Here is an 11,273-nt window from a genome sequence, read left to right on the forward strand (position 1 = left end):
CATTCTTCTCTGGTGACTGTGTTTTGAGGGGTGCTGTAACCTCAGCAGGATGATTGGGTTTCATATCTTTTCCCACTTCTTCATTATGGATCGCCCTGAGCTCTGAGGTATGTTCAGTGCCCATGAGAAGATCTTGGGCCCTTCCCCAGATTTGTGCTTCTCTATTATAATTTCCCTGATTTGTCTTGAATGCTCTTTTGTCTTCATTTTGGTTTTGGTCTCTTAAAAAGCTACCAATACTGTTGGACCTTACAGTGAAAAGGGTAATTATCCATATGAATTAATTGAAAACAGGTGATCCTCCAATTTTCTACAACAAATAGTGTGAGTTGGTAAGGTAATATACAGTATTGCACCTGAGGAAAGTTAGTGTAATTACAAAGGGGATGAATAATCTTTCAGCCTCACAATTTTGGATTTTGAACTTTCAGTAAATTGCTGACAGGATTTGGATTTTTTTCCTTTTCATTTGACAGGATACATAATGTTTTGTAGATTAGCTCAAATAATCTCTAGTATATTTTAAATTTTAGAAAATGAGATAGTAAAATGTGAAAATAGTTGTGGAGGTTGAATACTTTTTCAAGGTACTGTAGATGTCTCTTTGGATATGTACAAGGGATTCAGTAAGGTTCTCCACAAAGTTTAAAGTGTAAAGAAGACAAGATTGCAGATGCTAGAAATCTTGAGCAATGCACAAAAAATGCTGGAGGAACTCAGTGGTTTAGGCAGCATCTGTGGGGGGCGGGGGGGATGGTGTGATGAAGCCTGCATCAGTACTTTCACCCTACATGGATTTAATGAAGAAATGATGTTTAGGTACAGTTTTGTGAACTGTCAAGTTATTGTTGGCTACATGAATGTTGCCATACAAACTAAATGTGAGCAGGACTATGACATGTCATGTTCACGGTGGAGAAAAGAGAAGTATTCGTTTTGGGAAGTATACGTTAGCAGATGAAAAAGGAATGGTCACAAATTATTGAACACAGTGGGAAATCGATAAATCATAGAGTTTATTTCAACAACTCTGTCAACATGTCCAAACAATTTGTGGGGGAACAAATCTCAACAATGGTGTATTGGAGGGATACAGTAAGGATTAGTCTGTATGTTGGTGATGCTTGATGAGTTAGTTTAATCTGTCATGTAATTACTTGATTTTAAATATTTAAGGGTGTTCCATTTTTAAGGCATCAGTTAGAGCAAATAGGAAGTTCTTTCCACAGAAAGGTACAGGGTTCAGAACAAGGAGGCACTGTGGCAGTGTTTCAGGAGTGGCGATTTCTCTAGCAAGGGATGGAAGGTTATAAAGTTGGGTAATTGCAGCTGAAATGTGGGTGGGCCATGAAGATGAAACACTGAACAGGCCCTTGAGCCAAACTCTGATTGTTCTTGTATCTGGCTAAATTCAGTACTTCGACTGCTCTCCCACCTGTTTCTGTCACCACCAGGCACCAGGCCCCCCTATGTAAAAGAAATTTGCTCGTAAATCTCCTTTAAACTTCCTCCTCTCATTTTAAAGCTCTTCCTTCTACTGTTTGATATTTACACTCTGGATCAAAGACTTTGACTATCTACTTTTCACACGCCTCCTATAATTTAATAAACTTCTATCAGGTTTCCCCTCAGTCTCTGATGCTCCAGGATTGTCCATCCTCTCTTTGTAGGTATGTCATCAAGGTAAATTGTGGAAGAGGTTAATGGGCATCCTCCTGTTGCTGTGCTTCTACTGTTGTGTGCGTAATCAGATCAGTTACAATTTCACTCACGTGCCATTTTATGTCATGAATGTGATATAGTAATTTAGATCAGTATGTACCCTTCGGAGTAATTCACTGAACCTGAATGAAACAGCAAGAATTGTATTAAATGTAAAGCATTCCTAAAATCTGTGCTGTTTTTCAGAAGGGTAAGAGTCGTAAAGATGAGCATCAAATAATTATCTTGGGCAGTAACACTCAAAAACTCCGTGTGAGTTTAAGGTATTCTTGCTAAAGGCCTGTTAGAGAGTTGGGTCCAGTTTCTTCCAGTCTAGCCGAGTCAAGAGATCAGCCTTGTAACTCTGCCTCTGTGACTGGAGTAATTGTCTTTGATCAGAACACAAAATCAGGTGTGGCTGGCTGCACCTTTAAAATGTGTTTCATCTTCAACCTTCCTTGTATTGATTTTTGTTTGTGATTGTGGACACAAATAAATGCAATTTCTTTGAAATGCCTCTATCCTCTGCTAAGCTTTGAGGAGTTGTGGTGGTGATGTTTTGCATCTATGGATGGCACAGAGTGTAGATTGGGGTGATGTGGGCTTACTTGTTTAGTGAAGTGACTGATGTGTGCCAACTAACGGCAGGAAGAGCAAATGAGATAATGAATTGATATGCAGAAAGCTAATAAACAGGAGCAGCTTGGAGCTTCAAGCTTTTCACAGCCATTACTGTTGAAAGGGGTGGATTTCTTTGTGTGGGCTTTTCAGTGATCCCCTTACTGGACCCCAGTGGGGACGTGATTTTGAGAATCTGCTGTTTTCTGTATATCATTGCAGGAATTCTCTCGGTGGTAGTAGGTGAAACCAGATGATTTGTGTTTTTGTTTTAAGATTTGTCACGTTAAGTTAAGTCATCTTTCTGTAATAAAAAAATGTAGACTGGTGTCCAGCAGTCAGGGTAAATGAGGCTAATAACTACTGACTCTTGTTCCTTATAATCCCATAGCTTGTTCTAAGCTGCTCCCTGGGTAACTGCTCGATTTCTATTTCAGAAGCAAATCCACACCAAGTGGACAGCCAAACACCAATGGTGTACAAGCAGAGATCTTCGATTATGACAGATTGAAACAGGTATGGTCAGCAACTTTTTAATAATTTCCTTTCCCACATTATTTTGCTTTGTAGGTTTGTATCTACAGGCAACCTGTTGCCGTTCTTCTCACTTGTGAAACTGAGCTTTTCCTTCAAATCTATGTTTGTGTGCAGTTACTAATCCTGCTCCATTTCCAGCTGCATAATCCCTACTCCTCTCTGCTGTAGGTCACAGGGCATTAAGTACCCGTCCTGGTGTGTTTGGATCTGAAGCTAGAGATTGGTTGATCAGTACAATTTTCCTTTTTTTTTTAAAGACTAGCTATTTTGTTTTTTAAACAGGATATCTTGGAAGAAATGAGGAAGGAGCTTCAGAAGCTAAAGGAGGAACTTATTGATGGTGAGTGTCCCACACTTCTATTTTGCTATTAGGTAGCAATCTTTCACTTGCTTCAGTGTTGTTGATCTCTGCATCCAAAAGCAGGTAATATCAGTAATCTAGCAGATTCTTAAACCTGCTGGATTAAAGCAATTTAATCTCTCCAGGAACACGTAGGGATTGGAGAAAACTAATCCTGTTCCAAAGGTCAGAATACAAGGGCATTCTGAGGAGAAACAAATAAGTTGTAAGTTTATACAATTCTGACTGCCCAATTGGAATGCACAGAAATGTATTTTAATTAACATACTTAGTCTCTACATAACTGTAAAAAGGTTATTGATCTGAAACATCTAGCACATAGAAATCTACAGCACATGACAGGCCCTTTGGCCCACAATATTGTGCCAATCACGTAACCTACTCTAGAAACTGCCTAGAATTACCCCACTGCATAGCCCTCTACTTTTCTAAGCTCCATGTACCTATCTAAGAGTCTCATAAAAGACCCTATTGCATTCGCCACCATCACCTTCGCCAGCGGTGCATTCCATGCACCGACCACACTCTGTGTGGAAAAACTTGCCCCTTCATGTTAGCCTTTTCAACCCTGGGAAAAAGCATCTGGCTATCCACATGATCAATGCCTCTCTTCATCTTATATACCTCTGTCAGGTCATCTCTTATCTGCCATCACTCCAAGGAGAAAAGGCCAAGTTCACTCAAACTGTTCTCATAAGGCATACTCTCCAATCCAGGTAACATCCTTGTAAATCTCTTCTGCACGTTCTCTGTAGTATCCACATCCTTACTGTAGTGAGGTGACCAGAACTGAGCACAGTACTCCAAGTGGAGTCTGACCAGGGTCCTTTATAACTGTAACATTACCTCTCGGCTCATAATCTCATTCCCATGGTTGATGAAGGTCAACACACGCCTTCTTAACAACACTGCCAACCTGCACAGCAGCCTTGAGTGGCCTATGGACATGGACTCCAAGATCTCTGTGATCCTCCACACTGCCAAGAGTCTTCCCATTAATACTATATTCTGTCTTCAGATTTGACCTACCAAAATGAACCACTTTACACTTATCTGAGTTGAACTCCATCTGCCACTTCTCAGCCCAGTTCTGCATCCTACTGATGTCCCACTGTAACATCTGACAACCCTCCAGACTATCCACAACCCCCTCAACCTTTGTGTCATCAGCAAATTTACTAACCCACCCTTCCACTTCTTCATCCAGGTAATTTATAAAAATCACAAAGAGGAGGGGTCCCAGAAGATAACTGTGGAACACCACTGATCACCGACTTCCATGTAGAATATGAACCATCTACAACCACCCTTTGCCTTCTGTGGGCAAGCCAATTCTGGATCCACAAAGCAAGGTCGCCTTGGATCCCATGCCTCCTTACTTCCTGAACGAGCCTGGCATGAGGAACCTTATCAAATGCCTCACTGAAATCCATATACACTGCATCCACTACTCTACCTTCATCAATGTGTTTTGTTACATCCTCGAAGAATTCAATCAGGCTCGAAAGGCTTGACTTGCCCTTGACAAAGCCATGCTGACTATCACTAATCACATTATGTCTCTCCAAATGCTTATAAATCCTGTCTCTCAGGATCTTCTCCAACAACTTGCCCAGCACTGAAGTAAGACTCAGTGGTCTATAATTTCCTGGGTTATCTCTACTCCCTTTCTTGAACAAGGGAGCGACATTTGCAACCTTCCAGTCCTCTGGTACTTCTCCTGTCCCCATTGATGATGTAAAGATGATCGCCAGAGGCTCAGCAATCTCCTCCCTCACTTCCCACAGTAGCCTGGGTATATCTCATCTGGTCCCAGTGACTTATCTAACTGTCCTGCCAAATGTTTTCAGCCCACAACGTCTACTGTACTTTTTTCCATAAATGCTGCCTGGCCTGCTGAGTTCCTCCATTTTATGTGTGTTGCTCGGATTTCCAGTATCTACAGATTTTCTCTTGTTTGTGACTTATCTAACTTAATGCTTTTCAAAAGCTCCAGCACATCCTCTTTCTTAATGTTTATACACTCAAGCATTTCAGTCCACTGTAAGTCATCCCTACAATCGCCACGGTCCTTTTCTTTGGTGAATACTGAAGCAAAGTATTCATTAAGTACCTCCGCTACCTCCTCCAACTCCATGCACACATTTCCACCATCGCTCCTGATTGGTCCTATTCTCACACGGCTCATCCTCTTGCTCTTCACGTACTTGCAGAATGCCTTGGGGTTTTAGTCATAGTCATACTTTATTGATCCCGGGGGAAATTGGTTTTTGTTACAGTTGCACCATAAATAATTAAATAGTAATAAAACCATAATAGTTAAACAGTGATATGTAAATTATGCCAGGAAATAAGTCCAGGACTAGCCTATTGGCTCAGGGTGTCTGACCCTCCAAGGGAGGAGTTGTAAAGTTTGATGGCCACAGGCAGGAATGACTTCCTATGACACTCTGTGTTGCATCTCGGTGGAATGAGTCTCTGACTGAATGTACTCCTGTGCCCACCCAGTACATTATGTAGTGGATGGGAGACATTGTCCAAGATGGCATGCAACTTGGACAGCATCCTTAATCCTGCTCGCCAAGGCCTTCTCACGGTCCCTTCTAACTCTCCTAATTTCATTCTTTCAGCTCCTTCCTGTAACCTTGTAATTTTCTAGAACTCTATCAGTACCTAGTTTCTTGAACCTTTCGTAAGCTTTTTTCTTTTTAACTAGATTTTCCACATCCTTTGTACCCTACCATCCTTTCCCTGCCTTGATGGAACATGCCTAAGCAGAATGCCATGCAAATGTTCCCTGAACGCTTGTCAAATTTCTGCTGTGCATTTCCCTGAGGACATCTGTTCCCAGTTTATGCTCCTAAGTTCCTGCCTAATAGTATCATATTTCCCCCTACCCCAATTAAATGTTTTCCCAAATTGTCTGCTCCTATCCCTCTCCAGCTCTATGGTAAAGGAGATAGAGTTGTGATCACTACCTCCAAAATGCTTTCCCACTGAGAGATCTGATACCTGACCAAGCTCATTTCCCAATACCAGATCAAGTACAGCCTCTCCTCTAGTTGGCTTATCTACATATTGTGTCAGGAAACCTTCCTGGACACACCTAACAAACTCCACCCCATCTAAACCCCTTGCACTAAGGAGGAGCCAGTCACTATTAGGAAAGTTAAAATCTCCCTTCACAACAACCCTACTATTATTGCACTGTTCCAGAATCTGCCTCCCTATCTGCTCCAAGATGTCTCTGTTACTATTGGGGGGGGGGTCTATATTAAAAAAAAAGCACCCAGTAGAGTTATTGCCCTCTTCCTGTTTCTGACTTCCAGCCACACTGACTTCCTCCTTTTTTGCAGCCTTGACACTACCCCTGATTAGTAGTGCCACGCCCCCACCTCCCTCCCTCAAAATGGAATCTTATTGTTAAGGGGGACAGCCACAGGGTTGCTTTCCACTACCTGATGCTCTGCCTTCCTTCTCCTGAGAGTTACCAACTTAACTGTCACCTGTGCCCTGGTGCGACTATCTGCCTGTAGTTCCTATCAATCACCTCCTCACTTCCCCTTATAAGCCGACGCACCTGGTGCAGATGCAGCCATCAGGGAGGCTGGAAGTTTCCCAGATATCCCACATCTGACAGCCAGAGCAGAAAACTCCCCTTGTAATCATACCCACTATTCTTAAATTGGAGAAAAAAAGAGTTTTGAATCTAATTTACCTTCGTCCTCTCCAAAGCTCTGATGAGGCAAAGCCCTGCTACTCTGTTTCTATCCCGCCCCAGATGCTGCACATTTTTTTGGAGTGTGTCTAATATTTTCTTTTTTTTAATCTAGATTACTGATCCCTAATATTTGCTACCATTTAGTGTAAACTTCACATCAATCTGTCCTGCTGAAATCCACAGCTATTATGTGGTTTGCAATATTCCCAGGTTTTGTCTTGTCTTCACCTTTGAAAGTATGCCCTGTACATATTATCCCATGTTACTGAAGCATTGACATTAACTCTGGTGCCTGGGCTGCACAGATATATGACTGTCATCACTGCGCATTACAACATTGTAGCTAAGGTACTTATCTGCTATCCGGAATCGTAGGTGGTCAAGTTTAAATATTGTGATGGAAACTGGAGAATTTCACCAGTTTCATAGCCAAAACCTCATGTGGTTCCTAAATCTGTCCTCCTTACGTTTACTGTATACCTACACCATCGTGGTTGCCTCTTCGTTGTCTCTCCGTTCAGAGGTAGACACAAAGTGCTGACCCTGCAAGAGACATTCACTCCAACATTAATAAATGTGATTCATCCATGCTCCCCTGCTTGTCTTCTGGTCATTATCACTGTTCATTAAATTTTCAAGCATCCAAGCACAACAGTTGTCCTACATTTATCCATTCTCACCTGTATTTAATCAAATAACTCAATCAAATTTGGCAGGTAAATTGTCTAACAAATCTATGTTGGCTGTCATTTAATAATCCAAGTTCTTACAGATAATTTTGCCTCAAATTGTGGTATCATAAAGTATCCAAAGGATCTCCAATTAGGCTGATGGGCTTATTGTTATTTGGTTTAACCCTCAGACTTTGCAACTCCAAAATAAATCCATGCCTGAGAAGTAATGAGAACAGGGGCATACTCAGCTGAGTTTATTCTGTTCACTCAGATGCAGGCTATTAGAGTCTGACTTTCATTTACCTGCCTTGGTTCTGTCAGCCTGTAACATTCTGCTTGACTGGATCCAAGCTCTCAACAGCTTAGAACTGAGAGCAGCATCCTACATCACCTCCGAACTAATTTTATTGTATAACCTCTCCACCACCCATCTCTTCAACTTATTCTGTTGTCCAGTCATATTAAAACAATACACTTAAATCAGCCCTTATTTTGTGCCTTTCATTTAATCTTTAAATTTGTGATGTTATGCTGAAACTGCTGGGAGCATTACCGGACGTTTGAGAAATCGATGTTCATGTCGTTGGGTTGGAGGCTATCAAAGCGGAATATAAGGTGTTGTTCCTCCAACCTAAGTGTGGCCTTATCCTGACAGTGGAGGAGGCTATGGATGAACATATCAGAATGGGAAGTAGAATTAAAATGGGTAGCCACTGGGAGATTCTTCTTTTTCTGGTGGACAGAGGATAGGTGCTCAGCGAAGCGGTCTCCCAATCTATGTCGGGTCTCACTGATATACAGGAGGCACCAGACACAGTATATAACCCCAACAGACTCTCAGATGAAGTGTCGCCTCAGTTGGAAGAACTGCTTAGCGCCCTGAATGATAGTGAGGGAGGAGGTGTAGGGGCAGGTGTAGCACTTTTTCCACTTGTGAGAATAAGTGCCAGGAGGGAGATCAGTGGGGAGGGACGAATGGACAAGGGAGTTACGTAGGGAGTGATCCCTGCAGAAAGCAGAAAGTGGGGGTGAGGGATAGATGTTCTCATTTGTGGGATCCCATTGGAAGTGGCGGAAGTTTTGGAGAATTATGTGCTGTACATGGAGGCTGGTGGCATGGTAACATAGAAGCATAGAAAATAGGTGCAGGAGTAGGCCATTTGGCCCTTCAAGCCTGCACCGCCATTCAGTACGATCATGGCTGATCATCCAACTCAGAACCCTGTACCAGCCTTCCCTCCATACCCACTGATCCCTTTAGCCACAAGGGCCATATCTAACTCCCTCTTAAATATAGCCAATGAACTGGCCTCAATTGTTTCCTGTGGCAGAGAATTCCACAGATTCACCACTCTCTGTGTGAAGAAGTTTTTCCTCATCTCGGTCCTAAAAGGCTTCCCCTTTATCCTCAAACTGTGACCCCTCGTTCTGGACTTCCCCAACATCAGGAACAAACTTCCCCAACATTGGGAACAAGTAGGTGAGGACAAGGAACCCTATCTTTGGTAGGGTGGCAGAAGGATGGGGTAAGAGCAGATGTGTGTGAAATGGAAAAGATGCGGTTGAGGGCAGTGTTGATAATGGAGGGAGGGAAGCCCCTTTCTTTGAAAAAGGACGACATCTCCTTCATTCTGGAATGAAAAGCCTTAACGTGAGAGCAGATGTGGTGGAACCAGAGGAATTGAGAGAAGAGATGGCATTTTTATAAATAACAAGGTGGGACGAGGTATAGTACAGGTATAGTCCAGGTAAAGTACAGGTATAGTACAGGTTGTTTGTGATTGGATTACTGTTTGGCTGAAGCTGAGGTGAGGAAGACCCTGGCCAGAGTCAACCCACGCAAAGCTGCAGGGCCTGATAATATATCAGGTCAGGTTCTGAAAGACCATGCAACCCAGCTAACAGATATATTCTACATCTGCCTGGAACAATCCATTGTCCCCTCAGTTTTCAAGGCAGCCACCATCATTCCAGTGCCAAAGAAGACCTCAGTAACCTATCGACTATCTTCTGGTGGCATTAACATTGGCTATTATAAAATGCTTGGAGTAGTTGGTCATGGAGCACATTAAAGCCTTTCGTCCGGCTACATTGGACCCTTTCCAGTTTACTTATCGCTCAAGTCGATCCACTGATGATGCAATAGCCTCTGCCCTGACCCACCCGGAAAATGGGGTCTCATATGCCAGACTGCAGTTCATTGACTTTAGTTCAGCATTCAATACCATCATACCCCAGAGACTGGTGGGGAAACTGTCCTCGCTGGGTCTCAACACCTCCCTCTGCAACTGGACACTGTACTTCTAAACAGGAAGGCCACACAGTCAGTCCATGTGGGCAGCAACATCTCTTATCCCAGTACGCTGAGCACTGGCACTCCTCAAATCTGTGTGCTGAACTCACTGCAGATGTATGACTGTCACAGGATCCAGCTCAGACTGTCTCATCGTTTGTGGATGACACAACAGTGATTGGCTTTATCAAGAACAATGACCAGATGGAGTACAGAGAGGAAGTGGAGTGGCTGGTGGATTGGTGTGCGAATAACAACCTGAGCCTGAATGTGGAGAAAACAAAGGAATCATTGTGGACTTCAGGAAGGTGCAAACCTTCCCCCTCTACGAATATATGGCTCCTTCCTGGAAAGAGTTAAATGTACCAAGTTCCTGGGAGTTCATATCACAGGTGACCTCATCTGGTCCCTTAATATCACCACCCTGAACAAGAAGGCACAGCAGCGCCTCCACTGAGGCAAGCAAGGCTCCTCCGCGCCCCCCATCTTAACTGTATTTTACAGGAGCACCATTGAGAGCATCCTGACAAGTCGCAGCTCCATCTAGAATGGGAGCAGTCGCCCATCAGACCAGAAGTCCCTACAAATGACTGTGAGAACAGCTGAGAGGATCATAGGGGTCTCCTACCATCCATCGGGGACACTTATCAGGAGCACTGCGCACATGCGGCCCCTAGTATTATTAACCATCCCACCCATCCATCCAGCACCCTCTTTGACTTTCTGCCATCGGGCGGGAGATTACGATGCATAAAAACAAGAATGTTCAGGAGGGGAAACAGTTTTATCCCCTGGGCCATTAGTCTTCTGAACTCCCGGCTGCATCATATTCGAAGAGTGGCTGGTTAATCCGTTCCGTGCCTTCCGATATTTAAAATTAATGCCCTTCAGTTTGTTACTTATCTTTAGATTTTATCCAAACCTTCATAAGTTATTGTGTGTTATGTGTACTACGGTGCCTTACACCCTGGTTCGAAGAAACGTCTCATTTCAATATACATCATATGGTTATATATGTTACATACATGTATATAGTTAAATAACAATAAACTTGACTTCAAGTCACTGTTTTTATTTCAGATTTTCAGCATTTACTGAATTTTTGTTTTGAGTCAAATCCTGGCATTCCTTGTCACGGATACAGTACAGCACAAAAATTGGCCAGTTGAGTCTGTACTGATCATCAGCCATCCATCTTCTTGCCTTAATCCCACTTTTAATTTTCCATGTTTTCTATCAACTGCTTCTCAGATTTCACCATTGATCTACACAAGGGGAAAGTTACTGTGACCAATTAACCTACTAATGTCCTTGGTATGTGTAAAGGAACTGGAGCATTGAACAAAACCCACCTATTACAAATGTGCC

The 11,273-nt window shown here is 42.8% G+C and overlaps 1 protein-coding gene across 4 annotated transcripts in view; it reads left to right on the plus strand.

Annotated features, from left to right (window-relative positions):
- Positions 1-11,273, plus strand: part of enah (ENAH actin regulator) — a 340,698-nt gene that overhangs the window by 322,503 nt on the left and 6,922 nt on the right. For all 4 annotated transcript variants that reach the window (XM_063040502.1, XM_063040500.1, XM_063040499.1 and 1 more), the window contains 2 exons: positions 2,757-2,835; positions 3,139-3,196. In XM_063040502.1, coding sequence (XP_062896572.1) covers positions 2,757-2,835; positions 3,139-3,196 — 137 coding nt within the window. The remainder of the gene's footprint in view (positions 1-2,756; positions 2,836-3,138; positions 3,197-11,273) is intronic.

Source organism: Mobula hypostoma, chromosome 2 (genome assembly GCF_963921235.1).
Source record: "Mobula hypostoma chromosome 2, sMobHyp1.1, whole genome shotgun sequence".
NCBI classification, from domain to species: Eukaryota; Metazoa; Chordata; class Chondrichthyes; order Myliobatiformes; family Myliobatidae; genus Mobula; species Mobula hypostoma.